The sequence below is a fragment of the Heterodontus francisci genome, chromosome 3 (assembly GCF_036365525.1).
Source record: "Heterodontus francisci isolate sHetFra1 chromosome 3, sHetFra1.hap1, whole genome shotgun sequence".
Taxonomy (NCBI): Eukaryota; Metazoa; Chordata; class Chondrichthyes; order Heterodontiformes; family Heterodontidae; genus Heterodontus; species Heterodontus francisci.
The window spans coordinates 175522578-175540848 of record NC_090373.1 but is presented as its reverse complement, the minus strand read 5'-3'; the positions used below and the strand labels follow the sequence as shown (position 1 = coordinate 175540848).

Sequence of the window (18271 nt, the reverse complement as noted above, 5' to 3'; positions counted from 1 at the left end):
TACGTGATCGCTTTCTTATCCAAGAGTCACTTCCTGACCCACTCTAAAAACTTGCACTGCACTTTCTTACCCTCCGCTCTTTCACCCCATTCTGCCAGTCCGTGGCTGTGGCTTCTTGGCCATCTTGAACATTTAACCAATATTTAAACTGTAGATTTTCCTGCACGCCCCACAATTGTCGCAACCCTCCATTTACCAGACCCCTCTGGAATATATGTCACCCCGAATAACGACTTGAGGCAATTGGCCTTTGGATGATACAGCTTTTTCCTGAGCATCATGATTGGTTACATTTCTATCCAACCCTTGATCTAACTGTGCCTCAGGACCTTAATCACAAAAAACATGAATATTTGAGGTACAAAGTGCTTCTTTTCCCTCTATCAGTTCCTCAGATTCTGATATTTTGTAATCAACCCCTATTAAATGTGAAGAATGAACCTTAACAGTTTAATTTCCATGCTTGATAACTACTATTATACCATCCCGGCCGATTACCTTACCAGGGCCTTTTCATTATCTATGGCCCACGCTTTTATAACAGACCAACTCTCCTGAACTAAATTTCGCCGCAGATGGCCTCATACGATGCCTTAGAGCTGTGCGAATCTTTTCAAAGACCTCAGCCTTGACGAAAGTCCATCTCCTTGCACGTAAAGCATTCAAATGTGTAGAAAAAATGGAACTGATTGTAGTACCTTCTAGAGCAGGAGACTGTCGCACAGCTCATACCTTCCGGAGCGGAGAGCAGTCGGACCTGTGTGGAAACGCCGAGAACCAGAAGCGGATAAATCCAGCGCGAGGCTCGGGGCCTTCACTTACCTTCAGGAGCGGAGAGCAGTCGGAACTCTTCCAGCCTACCGGAGTTTTGAAAAAAAAAGAGAAAAAGAGCCAACAGAGATGTCACAGGAAAGCTGCAAGGTTGGTGAATCACTGCTGTGAGGGAATAGCTCTAAATAGCTGGGTAAGTATCTAAGGTAAGAAAGGTTTACAGTTTATTTCATATGTAGTAAGTAGTGCTTTTTTAGGGAGTTCTGTAGTAACGAGGACCAGGGAAGAAGGGCCCTGGAGTAACTGATATTATTTGACATTAAGATCTTCCAAAAGTTACAGGGGATTCAATTGTAAGGGGAATAGATAGGCATTTCTGTGGCCGCAAAAGAGACTCCAGGATGGTATGGTGCTCCCTGGTGCTAGGGTCAAGGATGTCTCAGAGCGGTTACAGGACATTCTGAAAGGGGAGGGTGAACAGCCAGTGGTCGTGGTACACATTGGGACAAACGACATAGGTAAAAAAAAAAGGATGAGGTCCTAAAAGCAGAAGCTAGGGAGCTAGGAAGTAAGTTGAAAAGTAGGACCTCAAAGGTAATGATCTCAGGATTACTACCAGTGCCACATGCTAGTCAGAGTAGAAATAGCAGGATATATCGGATGAATACGTGGCTGAAGACATGGTGTGAGGGGGAGGGTTTTAGGTTCCTGGGACATTGGGACCGGTTTTGGGGGAGGTGGGAGCAGTACACACTGCACGGGTTACACCTGAGCATGTCCTAGGGGGAGTATTTGCTAGAGTGGTTGGGGAGGGTTTAAACTAAAATAGCAGGGGGATGGAAACTTTTGCAAGGAGTCAGAGGAGGGGAGAATCAAAGACAAGAACAAAAGACAGTAAGGGGAAAAAGAAAAGTGATAGGAAGAGAAATTAAGGGCCAGAATCAAAAAAGGGCCACAGTGAAAAATAGTGGGAAGGGGACAAGTAATGTTAAAAAGACAAGTCTTAAGACTTTGTGCCTTAACGCGCAGAGCATTTGCAATAAAGTGGATGAATTAATCACACAGCTAAACATAAACGGGTATGATATAGGCGGGATTACGCAGACATGACTGCAAGGTGACCAAGGATGGGAAATGAACATCCTGGGGTATTCAGTATTTCGGAAGGACAGGCAAAAAGCAAAAGGCGGTGGAGTTGCATTGCTGGTTAAAGAGGAAATTAATGCTATAGTGAGGAAAGATATTAGCTCTGACAATGTGGAATCTGTATGGGTAGAGCTGAGAAACATTAAGGGGCAAAAAACGTTAGTGGGGGTTGTATTTAGACCCCCAAACTGCAGTGGTGATGTTGGGAATGGCATTAAAAAGGAAATTAGAGACACATGCGATAAAGGAACATCTGTAATTATGGGTGACCTTGATCTGCATATAAATTGGGCAAATCAAATTAGTCACAATATCGTAGAGGAGGAATTCTTGGAGTGTATACGGACTGGTTTTCTGGACCAATACGTTGAGGAACCAACTAGAGAACTGGCCATCCTAGACTGGGTATTGTGTAATGAGGGAGGAATCATTGACAATCTTGTTGTGTGAGACCCCTTGGGGAAGAGCGACCATAATATGACAGAATTCTTCATCAAGATGGAGAGTGACATAGTTGATAATGAGACTAGGGTCCTGAATCTTAGTAAAGGAAACTACGAAGGTATGAGGTGCAAGTTGGCTATGACGGATTGGGAAATGTTACTTAAAAGGATGACGGTGGAAAGGCAATGGCAAACATTTAAAGAGCGCATGGATGAACTGCAACAATTGTTTATCCCTGTCTGGCACAAAAGTAAAACAGGAAAGGTAGCCAAACCATGGCTTACAAGGCAAATTAGAGATAGCACTAGATCCAAGGAAGAGGCATATAAATTTGCCAGAAAAAACAGACCTGAGGATTGGGAGCAGTTTAGAATTCAGCAAAGGAGGACCAAGGGATTAATTAAGAAGGGGAAAATAGAGTACGAGAGCATGCTTGCGGGGAACATAAAAATTGACTGTAAAAGTTTCTATAGGTATGGGAAGAGAAAAAGATTGGTGAAGACAAATGTAAGTCCCTTACAGTCAGAAACAGGGGAATTTATTATGGGGAACAAAGAAATGTATGACCAACTAAATGCATACTTTTGTTCTGTCTTCACAAAGGAGGACACAAATATCATACCAGAAATGTTGGGAACACAGGACTTAGTGAGAGAGAGGAACTGAAGAAAATCAGTATTAGTAGAGAAATGGTGTTGGGGAAATTGATGGGATTGAAGCCCGATAAGTTCCCAGGGCCTGATGGTATGTGTCCCAGAATACTTAAGGAAGTGGCCCTAGAATTAGTGGATGCATTGCTGGTCATCTTCCAAGATTCTATAGACGCTGGAACAGTTCCTACAGATTGGAGGGTAGCTCATGTAACCCCATTATTTAAAAGGGGAGGTAGAGAGAAAGCAGGGAATTATAGACCAGTCAGCCTGACGTCAGTAGAGGGGAAAATTCTCGAGTCCATTATCAAAGATTTTATAGCAGAGCACTTAGAGAACAGTGGTAGAATCGGGCAGAGTCAGCATAAATTTACAAAAGGGAAATCATGGAGCCAGTGGATGTGGTTTATTTGGACTTTCAGAAGGCTTTCAACAAAGTCCCACCTGAGACTAGCGTGTAAAATTAAAGCGCATGGGATTGGGGGTAGTGTATTGCGATGGATAGAAAATTGGTTGGTCAACAGGAAACAAAGAGCAGGGATAAATGGGTCTTTTTCCGAATGGCAGCTAGTGACTACTGGGGTACTGCAGGGATCAGTGCTAGGACCCCATCTATTCGCAATATACATTAATGATTTAGATAAGGGAACTAAATGTAATATCTCCAAATTTGCAGATGACACAAAACTGGGTGGGTGAGTTGTGAGGAGGATGCAGAGAGGCTTCAGGGTGATTTGGACAAGTTGAGTGAGTGGGCTAATGCATGGCAGATGCAGTATAATGTGGATAAATGTGAGGTTATCCACTTTGGTAGCAAAAACAGGAAGGCAGATTATTTGAATGGCTATAAACAGAGGGGAATATGCAGCGAGACCTGGGTGTTCTCATACACCAGTCGCTGAAGGTAAGCATGCAGGTACAACAGGCGGTAAAAAGGCAAATGGTATGTTGGCCTTCATAGTAAGAGGATTCGAGTACAGGAGCAGGGATGTCTTGCTGCAATTATACAGGGCCTTGGTGAGGCCACACCTGGAATATTGTGTGCAGTTTTGGTCTCCTTATCTGAGGAAGGATGTTCTTGCTGTAGAGGGAGTGCAGCGAAGGTTTACCAGACTGATTCCTGGGATGGTGGGACTGACGTATGAGGAGAGATTGAGTCGGTTAGGATTATATTCGCTGGGGTTCAGAAGAGTGAGGTGGGATCTCAAAGAAACCTATAAAATTCTAACAGGACTTGACAGGGTAGATGCAGGAAGGATGTCCCCGATGGTGGGGGAGTCCAGAACCAAGGGTCATAGTCTAAGGATACGGGGTAAACCTTTCAGGACTGAGATGAGGAGATATTTATCACCCAGAGAGTGGTGAGCCTGTGGAATTCGCTACCACAGAAAGCAGTTGAGGCCAAAGCATTGTATGTTTTCAAGGAGTTAGATATAGCTCTTGGGTCTAAAGGGATCAAAGGGTATGGGACGAAAGTGGGAACACGTTACTGAGCTGGATGATCAGCCATGATCATAATGAATGGCAGAGCAGGCTCGAAGGGCTGAATGGCCTACTCCCACTCCTATTTTCTATGTTTCTATGAAGGCAATCTGGGATTCCTTCCATAGACCAATTGATAGGGACTATATCCTCCAACTATCTGAAGCGAATTCTTGGCATGAACCGCCCATGTCAGGGCGGTCGTCAAGTTGCAGTTTGGCTGGTCAGCCAAGATTTTATGTCACCTTTCATCAACCACTGCATGTTTCCTTTCACAAAGTCCATTGCTCAAAGGACTTTCAGCTGCAATATTCATAACCGTAATGTCCATGTTTTCACATATATTCCTGAACTCTTGATTGGCAAATTCCCCTCCATTATCAGGCAGAAACTTAGCTGGTGCCCCAAGTCCAGTCCCGTCCCTATCCATTTCTCCAAAATTTTGTCTATAATCACACTTTCGGTCTTACTATTTATTACTGTAGAAAGACTAAATCTAGTTGCTAGGCCTATAAAATGTAGAATGAAAATATTCTTGTCTTTATCCCATAGCTTTAAATCCATGACAACTACCTCGTTAAAGTCACGTGTGAACGAAAGGCTGACAATAGGACGTGATACTTTTGACAAATTTCACACTTTTCGCTAATCTCTTCTATTATCCTCATCAATCACACCTGCATCTTTTAGTAGGGTTTTTAATCTCTGACAAGAAGGGCGAGCAAATTGTCTGTGTAACTTTAAGACAATTTGCCTTTTATCTTTCTGATTCGCAACACTTGATGCCATCAATACTTCTCAAACACTCTGACTAGAAATAACAGGTTTTGTTAAGGGTATACAATAATGCCCTGACTGGGTAAATTGCAAATTCAGTGGCTTCCCAAAAACAATTGCCTTATCATGCTCCATATCAAGTTTCATCTGTGCCTTTTTCATTGAAGACTTACTCAACATATAAACATGCGAATTAGGAGCAGTAGGCCACTTGGTCCCTCAAACCTGCTCCGCCATTCAATAATTGCTGAACTGATTACTCCACATTTTCAACTACCCCGATAACCTTACACCCCTTTGCTTATCAAGAATCTATCTACCTCTGCCTTAAAGATATTCAAAGATTCTACTTCCACCACTTTTTGAGGAAGAGAATTCTGAAGACTCACAACCCTCAGAGAAATAATTTCTCATTTCTGATTTAAATGGGCGACCCCTTATTTTTGAACAGTGACCCTGATGTGTAGGTATCTCACTGGAGACTACATGAGTAGTGATAAAGTGGCTTACCCCAGCTATTTTACATGGGATTACTACGCTCTTCAGAGACTTCAATGTGTTGTCATCGTCAAACCTATAGCTGGTCGTACTTTTATACTTCTTAACCTTGCGATGATCCTCACTACTGAGTGAATCCAGATAACACTGTAACTAATCAGTGCCACATACTGTCGACATACAAGCACTATCCAGTACTGCACAGTTGAACGAATCCGCAACCAACATATTCATCACAGGACTAAAACTCCTTGTGACCAGAACAATTCGTTCAGATCCATCAGTATCTTCCTCTTCTGCCTCAGAATTCTCTGCGTCATGTGTTATTTCGAAGACTACCCCTCCGCTTAGGGCAGTTCATTGCATAATGATACTTTGAGTCACGTCTGAAGCACCTATTAACCGTTTCTTGGGCATTCCTGGGATTCATTTGCCTTTGATTGCTGTTCCAACCCTGTCGTCCACTGTAATATTCAGACCTGCTAAAGATGCTTTCATCCTCATTCCTCCTGTCTTTAACTTGTCCATTGTACTCAGGCCTGCTTCCAGTCCCTGTATTATTTCTAAATCTTGTGAACATTAAGTCCTCCATTCTTTGTGTCACCGCAGAATGCCCCGCTTGTTCTACTAGGACTGCGGGAAATGACCGTTTCCCCAGGATTTTTTTTTAAGGCCGCAGACATTTGGTCCAACAGGGAGTCTTTGTCCAAGAACCGAACCCCAGTTAGAACCAGGAGCCTGTTCATATGTGACACCCGAGCACAATCTAGCAATTTAAAAGCTAGCACTGAACCAGGGATCTCCAAATTGAATTTCCTCAATCTTTTGTACAGTCTGTTAAAGTCCATGATATATTCCTCCATTGAATAACCATCTGTTTTCCGAAATCTATCAAAGTCTGACCATGCCTCAAACGCATTCAATAGGTCATCTTTCTTGTAAATTTCATCCAAGAATTCTAAGAGAAGATCCAAACTTTCATCAGTATCCAACTGATGAGCATCCAGTTCAGAAAACACTTTATTTCTAATTTTACTTTTGGTAGGAAGTGACAATGCCAAGGCCATACCTTGTTTTCTTTTTGGTAGAAACGTAACTCATGTCCACATATCTATTTCATTCTTCCATTGGTAATACGGTTCAGCCTCCAAAAACACCGGAGGGTAATCATACCCTGACAATCTGCACTTGTTTTCTGCCCTATTTTTCACAATGGTCTAAAGTCAATGACTTTAGTTTCCTAACCCAAAAATAAAATCCTCGTTTCCAACTTTCAGCTTTAGGCAACCATCTTCTACTACCATGTTAAACTCCAGAAAGCTTGTTATGGAAGGATAAGGTTGGAGCCTATATTTACTCAGTTTCACATTCATTGTGCAGAAAAAGGATTACAAACTTGTAGCTCCTCACTCAAAACCTCACCCAGTCCCAGTGAGTGTCTGCTTTTAAGCGCTCAACTAAAACCCCAATTAACTCTCCTCACCTGCATATAAGCACACAATTAACAGCTGAATCTTCTGTGCCCACCGCCGATGTCGGTGGTGGGTGAAGAGAACGGCAGCCCACCCGCGGGAGCCGCATGTCGCTGAGCTGCCACAATCTTCTGTGCAGAAGCTCACTTAAATAGCCTGGGCAGGCTGCACCGCCCCCCCCCACCATCCCAATCACATGGAGAGAGCTGGCCATCCATCCCCGGCAATGGCGTCAGCTGCCTGTGCGCAGGCGCCGATGCCATTTTTAAAAGGCTTTGAGCCTTACCGGTAAACTTAAATATTTAAAGCTCAAGTGAAGAAAAATCAATAAAGACATTTCTTCTGCCCCTCTCTCAGCCCCACAATAACAATTTAATTATTTGCCCTCTCCCTCCCAAAGCATTTACCTTGTCCACCTGACCTTACTTCCCCCCCCACGAAACTGCATAAACTTTAACCTATAACCCATCCCATCATCCCCTACACCAATGATGTTACTTTGACCCCGTTTACTCCGCCCCCCCCCACCACCCCCAAAACAATGATAAACTTACCTCCTTTCCCCTCCCCACCAGTGTGGTGCCTCGTTCCCTTGGACGGGGATCCGAAGGCGTGGGAGTGCCGGCCACCGGGCCAAAGATCGCAGTGGGACATGAAACAGCGTCGTAAGTATAATTAATTCATTACATTTAACATATTTAAATATTCAAATGGGGGCCCCATCGCCAAGTGGCTGGTGGGGGCCGGGGGGGGTGGTGGGGGGTGCGCCACAAGACCTCGCTGTTGCTGGTAATATAAGGTTGGGGCTGCCCGGTGTCAGGGTTGACAATGTTGAAAATGCTGGTCCCTTTAATTCACCAGGACTTACTTCAGAGTTAATAGAGAACAGGTGATGTTCATTGCAGTTTGTATTTAAAGGCTGGGTTTTTTTTCCCTGTCTGTGAATTATTTCTGGACAGAGAGTTAGTCCAGAAGGGAAGAGTGGTAACTGGTAGCCTGCTTCTTGCCCTTCATTCATTCCATGACTAGACCAAAGAATTGTCTGATAACCAGAGTTCAATGTTGAGGCAGCCAACACAACTGGTTACTGTTCCAGAGCTTGGTACAACTGTGCATGAACTAGATTGTAAATCTGGGCAAATCACAGCCCAAGTGACCCAGATTAATTAATTCCATAATGGTGAAATTTTGAATCTTCTCTCACCTGTATGGTGAAGCGATAAACATCTATCTGCTTGACGCCTTTTTACATAATGCCTCGCAGGTAACCAACGACATGAGACAGAAAAGAGGAATGTGAGGACACCTTATTTAAATAGTTATGAGCTAAGAGCTTTGATGCCAACTATGCAAGACTATGCTCATTTTGAGCAGAAACCACATCTTTAAGTCACTACAATGCTCATCAGCTTCAAAATCCATAAACAAAATAAAAGCGAGGGCGAATTTCCGGGTGGGTTCTCCCACTGTCACATTGACAACCATGTTCTGGAAACTCTGGAAAAACGTAGAATTGTTCATAAGTGCAAAGTCCTGGAAATACTCAGCAGGTCTGGCAGCATCTGTGCAGAGAGAAGCAGAGTTAACGTTTCAGGTCTGTGATCTGGGGTTCTGATGAAAGGTCACAGACCTGAAACGTTAACTCTGCTTCTTTCTCCACAGATGCTGCCAGACCTGCTGAGTATTTCCAGGACTTTCTGTTTTTATTTCAGATTTCCAGCATCCGCAGTATTTTGCTTTTATTGTAGAATTGTTCAATCTGTTTTCTGGTGCTTCCATGGCCCTTCTGCCAAAGTTAGAGCTGACAAGTGGGAGAACTCCCACGGAAATTCACTGCAATCACTTATGATTAGAAACCTAACAGAATTCCATTTCATCTAACTTAGACAGCATATATAAGTATTGGCAAGAGTTAAGTGCAACTACAGAGGGGGAGAAAAAGATCAGTGGCGCAGTGGTTAGCACCGCAGCCTCACAGCTCCAGCGACCCGGGTTCAATTCTGGGTACTGCCTGTGTGGAGTTTGCAAGTTCTCCCTGTGTCTGCGTGGGTTTCCTCCGGGTGCTCCGGTTTCCTCCCACATGCCAAAGACTTGCAGGTTGATAGGTAAATTGGCCATTATAAATTGCCCCTAGTATTGGTAGGGGAATATAGGGACAGGTGGGGATGTGGTAGGGATATGGAATTAGTGTAGGATTAGTATAAACGGGTGGTTGATGGTCTGCACAGACTCGGTGGGCCGAAGGGCCTGTTTCAGTGCTGTATCTCTAAAACTAAAACTAAATAAATACAGAGATTCAGTAACATTTTTAAATTGGTCTGCCATTATTAAAACTTGATCCTCTATTTCCTTTTGGAGTCTTTCTATATTTGAACCCTCAAGCATGATAAGATATTTAATATTGTAGTATATTTTCTTTTTGCATCCATACGTTAGATTAAAAGGCAAAAGAAATGAAGAAAATAAATAAAAAATCCAAGGTAAATGAAAAAAATCAGTAAAAAGGTCATATTCCATTTAAACTACAACTTGCTGTTGTATATGTCCATCATAAAGTGTATAAAATACTGTTAATTAGGCTTGGAAAATAAATATCATATAATGGCACACAAGATGTATTAACATTCCTCTTTTACAATGTGAAGTAATGAACAAACTTGTTGAACTATGAGTTTATGACAGGACTGCCAATGTTAACTCAGCCAACCTACAGGGACTTGTCAATGAACTTCTGCTTTAAAGTAAAAAATCCCATTTCAGCCTCTAATAATGCCTCTGAGCTTTTCACAACAAATTAAAGAATCGGCCCTCCTTTTTAGTGTTCATAGTAATGCTTGGGAAGATGACACTCCACATCGTTTGAACTCTTCGACCGATTATGTTCAGCGTCCCTAATTTTCAGACATATATTTAAAAATTTGGGTCTTGAGATTGCCCAACACCTTTGAAGCAATGTTGAACCACATCCTCACTTCACTCTGAATTGAAACTAGAAGCAAATTACTGGTAAATTCAATCTGCCAAACACTCAAATATCTGGCTGTGAAAACAGCTTGTCAACATCAAAAATTATAATGCAAAATTGTAGCTTGACATTTGATTAGTAGTTTTAAGATTTAAACATTGCTGGTTGCATCTCCCCCAGATTTGCTTGTGGGTTCAAGCAGAAGATGAGCTATGTCCCTGGCAGAGCTAGCTCTGAGTGGAAGCCAGCATTAAGTTTATGAAGTTGGGTGCTGCACTGAGATTTGGGTTATGTTGGTTGGGAAGGGCTGGGTGTCAGGGAGTTGTTCTGATTTACTAGAAAAAGAAAAATTCTAGAAGAAAAGTTAAACCTAGGTAGGGCAAGCAACAGGCAGAGATGGTTGTGAGCTCCTCAAATCTACTGCAAGGCTTATGGGGGCCCTGTGTTCCAGTACCTTACTGTGCTGGAATGGAGTTACATTTTTTGAGGAATTCTTTGCCACCAAAATTGAACTTTTTTTTTTAAAGTATTAAAAATTCTTTCTATTCAGATGACAAACTATAGAAAATTTCAAACCACGAAGTTCAGGAGTCTGAGCAGAACAAGTGTGCACTGAGTCAATACATAACAAAAAGTGAAGTAGCATTATAATGGGGAGCAAGAAAAAGAAGTCTACATAATAGGCAATTAAAAAAAAAGCTGATCGTAAAACTCCCTATCCCCACAAAAAATAAATCAACATAAAGGTTTGCAAACCCTGCTGGATTATTGAGACAATTATATATTTAGTTTTGATATGCAGCATAGCATTATTGCATTCTTGTCGAAATTATAAACAGAACTTAATTGATGTACATCTGTCAGAATGGAGATTACAGAATGCACTGCAGAATTACACAAATGGCACACTCTGGGAACCAATCCAGACCTTCTGGGACTCTCCTACCTCCCCAATCCCCAAAATATTTTGTGAACAGATTTGAAAGGTATATATTTTTCTATTTTGCTAAGTTTAATTTCATACTTTGAATTTTGTACATTTTGCTTTCTAAACTATTTTATACTTAGTATTTGCCTATTATAGCCTCAAGCATTAGGAAATATTATTTCAGATGTTGTGGTATACTTAAATTGCCCTCCCTCTTTCACTCAAAACGTACTGTGCTGTGGAACAGCATGTTCATGTCCCAACATCCAGACAAACATCAGGTTTCCCAAATTACAGCCATGCTGTTTTTAGAAGGTGATCAGAAATCAAGCATTACCCTGGAGGATTCAGTAGAGGAATCGAAGAGGAGTGTACTGTTCTTGCCAAGCCCCTAGCATCAGGTTTACAACTAACATGGCCTGGGAGATAGCCTTCATGCTGCTGGCTGATGATGGTGAGGGGACAAGGCGCTTCAGAAAGAGGAAGGGGTGAAAATAACTTAAAAAGAGGAAGAGTGCAGGGTAGTTATTTCCATAACTTGTTTTATGCTTATGCAATTTTTAAACAGATGCCAGAAAATTATCGTAGTTGGGAAAGTTTGTGAAGCTTGATAGTCTCTCTGTGCAGACACTGTACATCCAGATGTGTAACTGAACAGGAAATCACAATAGTACAGTGATATTATGGTGGGGTGGGGGGCAGGGGATAAAAGCCATATAGTTTCATTCATGTAATGCCATAAATCATTTCACTGCATTAAAATATTCTCGCACCAGTTGACTTTTTATGGCCATGGGATGCAGGGTTGGTGGTCAGCAAGAAGTGGGGATGCTTCGTCAAGAATCAAGAAGACAATGATGGCAGTCCCCGAGTAAGATAAACTTAAAGAAGAGGGTGGATGGGTGACAATAAATCCAATTCAGGATTTATTAATTTATAAATAACAAAATACAGTTGGTAAATAATGTTCTGCCTGCTTAGTATTAGAAACAGGATCAGGACATGGGAACTCTTATGCCATTTACAATGTACAAATTTTATTGATAGAATGTGATTGGTTCTTTTATGAACTAATCAAATTCTACTAGAGACAGTAACACAAAACAGTAGAAACACCAACCCAGTTATGACCCACCATCTCCCAACCTGGTCCCCACAATAACATTTTTTATGTTAAGATTTGTTGTTGTTGAACCTACACAACCACTCAGTGCTGCTGCACTGAGAGTTTAGATAAGACAGGGATTCATATCAGTAGCTGCTATTAAGCTAAATTTGAGTGTGTTAATTTTGCAAAATTACGATGTGTTATTACTTCTGTGCATCTAAAAACAAAATTAACATTTTAATTGGAATAATCTAAATTGCAGATTTTTTCAGTTGAAGCAACGGTAGCTTATAATAGATGTTTGCTGAAATGCATGGCGACGCCACACTGCAGACATCTTCATTATCTATCTTTTCAACCAGTGAACTTTAGACTTTCATTATGTCCAGTAAATTATAAGTCATGGTACTGTGATACAATTAACACTGTGCCCTTTGTATAGAACAGTATATTATCATGTCAATATGACTGGAATGGATTTTGCTAATGTAGCAAATTAGTGCACTGTGAAGTTTAACTAGAGCTATTTTCTCAACTGCATTGTCTCACAAGCACATGATTATGTCTCCTAATGATGTACTGCCAGTATAATGCTTTTACAACAAAAAGTACTTTTAAAACATGATGTCAGCAACTTAATCAGCTGAATAATGAGTGAGAAGAATCCATGAACTTTTAATAGAAACCAAACAGATGTGAACACACAAATAGGAACATAGGGCAGAGGAATAAGAAATCTCAGGGCAATCAGTTAATTGCTAGACTTTAAAAAAAAAGTAAAATAAATGTAGTACTTTTGGTAACCATTTTGAAAGTCGAGAGAAAAACAGTAAATGTTTGAAACAAAATATTTCCTTCATATCATCTGGTGATTCCTCCAGTAGAATATTACACAGGTGGCTTAAACTGAGAAAAGAATCCCTACAAACTTAGGATTCCTAAATTTGCTACAGATGGGAACTCTTGGTGTTTGCATCAAATATATTGTTTGATGCTGCTGCCTTGACAGAAGTAATTAAATGAACCAGTAATTATTAATTTCCACTGGTCATGGGACAGTAGCTTGTAAAAAAAAAGATGTGTGTCTAATTAGTTAAATGATCAAACCAATAACCAAAGTTATACACTGTAATTACTGATGATTGGACACATGATATTAACTGATTTATACTTATCCTCATTCTTTAAAAAACAGATGTGCCTTTTGTGAACTGCTACTGCTGAATGTGATGGAACAGAGTAAAGTGTCAGAAACACATGTAGTTAGAGGTTTATTGAAACAGGTGAGTAGCGCCAACCAGAAAATACTGTAGTATTGTTGCATGATTGACTAACTCTGTAGTTAACTGCTTCCAAACCTCCACTCTTGGACAAAACATTGGTTAACAAAGTAAGTCCTTTAAATAAGAGATTGCAATGATCTGCATTTGTTTGCAAAACACAAGAATCGTGATAATTTTTGCAGTTTACATATTGTTTAGGTGGAAGGGCCATTTCTTATTACATTCATCTGAAAATATTCTAATTAATCAGAACTTGGTCATACCAGAACTAAAATTGATGCTCATGTGAAGTGCCAAATAGGCTATTTAAAGTTTGCTCCTTCACACATTGTGCATTGTACAAACTAACCATAGCAGGGTTTAATCTCAATCTGCTAATTCATGTAAAATTACCTAATAATAGAATGAAACACCAAGTAACTTTTTAAAATTAGGCAACCCATTGCTAGCTTGGTTTGAATATAGCTAATCTCAACAGGCAGATTGGTAGAGCTGCCTCAGCAGGACAGTTCCGTATGGAAATTCTTACTTCTAAAGGTTTGCAAAATTAAATACAAAGTAGGAGAAAGCATATTTTCTGACTGAATGTACAATGTAAATATATCAAATTGTATAAAGATTGGAACACGATCAAAATTATTAGAATTCAAAAGTAAATTACTCTTTCATTTTTTTTTACACTAGATATTTTCTTGCGTTCGGCATTACCTGTCACCTTTGTAACAGTCTGAGTCACAATGAGACACAGGAAGAAATATCTCCAGTATTGCCCAGGTGATTTGAAAAATAATTGTACAAAAGATTCAGCTAACCTTAGCACTTCAGTTGCTCATTTTATAGGGGTATAATGAGATTACATCCACACTGAAACCTTGCCAGTGCTACTTATCATCTCTAGTGATTAATAGCACAGTTTGAATCATTCAAGTATGAGGCAACAAGGCCCTTGAATGTTAAGGAGACAGAAAACATACCTGCTTTCCCTGCTATCTAAGCAGAGGAAGTTTTCTCAGAAATTAAGAGCCTCTGGCTTAGTTACCTTTTCATTACATCAGTGTGGCTCTGGTGAAAACAGGGTCAAAATACACAACTTACAGTTCTATTGCGATCTTCCTGCAGAAAGATGTGTCAAAGAAGAAGAAACAGTGAATGCTAAACAGGATGAGGAAAAAAAAGAAACTGGAGACAGGTAAGTGGGGAGCTGAAAGCACAGTCAAAGAGAATTTTGAAGGCAGAGGAAACTAAGCAAGAAGTTCCAAATGATAGGAGAACAGTGGCCAGCTAACGAGCAGAGGGAAGGCCTGAACAAGATCTAGCCTGATGTTGCAGTAGATGGTGCGTATGGAAATTGAGGAGATCACTAAAAGTAGAATGAGGTAAGGTCAAGTAAGGATTTGAAAGTGGGGATGGGAATTTTGACATCAACTTGCAAGGATACATAGAACATGGATTGCAGGACTAAGTTTCGCAGAGGATCTGGGCTGGCATGTTTTGCATGAATTGTAACTTGCGGAGGGCTGGCGCAGGACAGCGTTAGAGACGTTGAAAGCAAAATACTGCAGATTCTGGAAATTCAAAATAAAAACAAGATGCTGGTAATAATCAGCATGTTTGGCAGCATTTGTAGACTGAGAAATGTAGATTTAAGGTCAATTGTCTTTCATCAGAGAAGTTGAGCCTTGAGCTGATGAAGTCATGGATTTGGGGAGTGGTGATGGTTACAAAAGAGAAGAGGTGGAGGCAGGCAATGTGCAGAAAGGCAGTCTGGGTGGACTGAGCAGATATGGGGAGAACGAGGAGATTGTTGCCAAGCAGTATGCCAAAGCTCCATATCTGAGTCTCCGGTACTAGACAGTAAAAGGAAATGGAGTCAAGGCTAGAGAGGTATGCTGGCAGGAGCAAAAGAGAATGACTTTGGCTTACTGACAATAAGTTGAAGGAAATTTTAGCTCTTCTGGAACTTCATGTTGGCAGAGCCGATTGATAAAGGAGGCAGAGGCATTGAGTTGTGCGCTCCTAGCATAATCTGTGTAGCCTGATACCATGCTTCCAGATGATGGGTAGCATCAGGAGCAGAAAAAGGATGCATCCTTGGAATACTCCAGAAATGACCATGCAGGTAGAAGAGCAGAGCGGTTGAAGGCAATGAATGCCAGTGTTGCAACAGCTTTGAGCTGAACCTGCAGACAGCAAAGCCATGGTGGTGGACTTGAGAGGATAGATTAATGGTCTTGAAGGCAACAAAGATGTTGAGGAGCCGCAGGAAGAAATGGACAGCCAGAGTCACACATAAATTACTTTGTGAAATAAAAACAGAAAATGCGGGAAATACTCAACAGGTCAGGCAGCAGGTCAGTGACGAGTCAACGACTTTTTGTCAGAACTGGAAAAAGTTAGAGATGCAACAGGTGTTAAGCAATTACAGAGGTAGGGGAAAGGGAGATGGAAGGATAGAAGAAAAGGGAAGGTCTGTGATATGGTGGAAGGTAGGAGAGGTTAAATGATGAAAGGGCTGATGGTGCAAGGCAAAAGGGGGTGGTAATGGGATAACTAAAGAAACAAAAGATGGAGTTAGAGGTGTGAATGTGAAAGGTAGAATTATCGCCAGCAGCTGCAGTCTAAAACCAAAAAAAACCACAGAGAAAAAAAAGGGGGTAGATTATGAGCTTAAATTGTTGAACTCAGTGTTGAGTCTGGAAGGCTATAAAGGGTCTAACCGCAAGATGAAGTACTGTTCCTCGAGAGTACATTCAGCTTCATCGGAACAGTGAAAGATACCCAGGTCAGAGTACAAGTGGTGTGGAGAATTTGTGGCTTTGACTTACTGAAATGGCAGGAAATCAGATTGGACTTCTCAAACTAGGAGAGCTAGAAGCAAGCCAACTATTCATTGCAGTAGATTGGAAAGGAAGGGCAGGTTTGAAACAGGAAAGTACTTGGAGAGAACAAAGAGGCTGACAGTGGGTTTCCGAGACCGTGTGATAACAGCAGTCTTAATTTGCGCACCTAAACTGTTTGGGATCTTCTTCTCCCTGCTGCTCTCACATGTGTTCAAGTCTTCAGAAGAAGGAATTTTCCTCCACACAAGATCAGATGGCAGGTTGTTCAACCTTGCCCGTCTTATAGCGAAGACCAAAGTACAGAAGGTCCTCATCAGGGAACTCCTCTTTGCTGACGATGCTGCTTTAACATCCCACACTGAAGAATGTCTGCAGAGACTCATCGATAGGATTGCGGCTGCCTGCAATGAATTTGCCTAATCATCAGCCTCAAGAAAACGATCATGGGACAGGACGTCAGAAATGCTCCATCCATCAACATCGGCGACCACGCTCTGGAAGTGGTTCAAGAGTTCACCGACCTAGGCTCAACTATCACCAGTAACCTGTCTCTCGATGCAGAAATCAACAAGCGCATGGGAAAGGCATCTGCTGCTATATCCAGACTGGCCAAGAGAGTGTGGGAAAATAGCACACTGACACGGAGCACAAAAGTCAGAGTGTTTCAAGCCTGTGTCCTCAGTACCTTGCTCTAAGACAGCGAGGCCTGGACAACGTATATCAGCCAAGAGCGACGTCTCAATTCATTCCATCTTCGCTGCCTCCGGCAGGTCTTGTGTAAGGGACATCCTCACTGATTTTAGTAATTTTCTTCACCTCAGTCCAGTTATTTCAATTCTTCTTCTTCTTTGGCCTCCTTGTCTCGGGAGACAATGGGTAAGCGCCTGGAGGTGGTCAGTGGTTTGTGGAGCAGCGCCTGGAGTGGCTATAAAGGCCAATTCTAGCGTGACAGGCTCTTCCACAGGTGCTGCAGAAAAATTAGATTGTCGGGGCTGTTACACAGTTGGCTCTCCCCTTGCGCTTTTGTCTTTTTTCCTGCCAACTGCTAAGTCTCTTCGACTCGCCACACTTTCGCCCCGCCTTAATGACTGCCCGCCAGCTCTGGCGAACGCTGGCAACTGACTCCCACAACTTGTTATCAATGTCACAGGACTTCATGTCGCGTTTGCAGACGTCTTTGAAGCGGAGACATGGACAGCCAGTGGGTCTGATACCAGTGGCGAGCTCACTGTCCAATGTGTCTTTGGGGATCCTGCCATCTTCCATGCGGCTCACATGGCCAAGCCATCTCATCTGAAGTATAGTCACTGTTGTAATGTAGGGAAACACAGCAGCCAATTTGCGCACAACAAGCACCCACAAAGAGCCATGAGATTAATGACCAGACAATCTGCTTTTAATGATGTTAGCTAGGACACCGGAATTATTCCCTCCATCTTCTTTGATAGTGTCATGGGATCTTTTGGGTCAACACAAAAGAACAAACGGGGCGTCGTTTTAATGGATCATCCAGAAGAGGACACCTCCAATGGTGAAACACTCCCTCAGAACTGCACTGAAGTATCAATAAAGAGACTCTAGGCCAGAGCTGGAGTCAAGGCATCTGAATCTGCAGTGGAAAACAGTTTTATCTTGAGCTCTGTGATCGCACCAGACCTTGGAAAAGTTTAAACTTACTCACCAAAATAAAGGTATTGCACATAGAATGTACCTCAGCAGACTCAAATTGTTGACCACCCCTCTTAATCGTGCTAGGATGTCACTTAGACAGCCAGGGTATTCCTCTCCAAATTGGCTATGTGGCACTACCTCCTCATGCACCCACAACATGGCAGCTACAAACAGGAGATGAAATGTGTGAAGAAGATCCATCAATAGCCATACGAATACCATCACATACCAGCTAA

General features: G+C 41.8%; 1 protein-coding gene across 2 annotated transcripts in view; it reads right to left on the bottom strand.

Moving 5' to 3' along the window:
* rbks (ribokinase) overlaps window positions 1-18271 on the bottom strand; it is a 190051-nt gene that overhangs the window by 163891 nt on the left and 7889 nt on the right. The window contains exon 2 of one of the 2 annotated variants that reach the window (XM_068027740.1): window positions 18046-18199. The exons of the other annotated variant lie outside the window; for it this stretch is intronic. Within the exon in view, the coding sequence (XP_067883841.1) occupies window positions 18046-18194 (149 nt within the window). The 5' untranslated portion in view covers window positions 18195-18199. The remainder of the gene's footprint in view (window positions 1-18045; window positions 18200-18271) is intronic. 2 annotated transcript variants of the gene reach the window in all.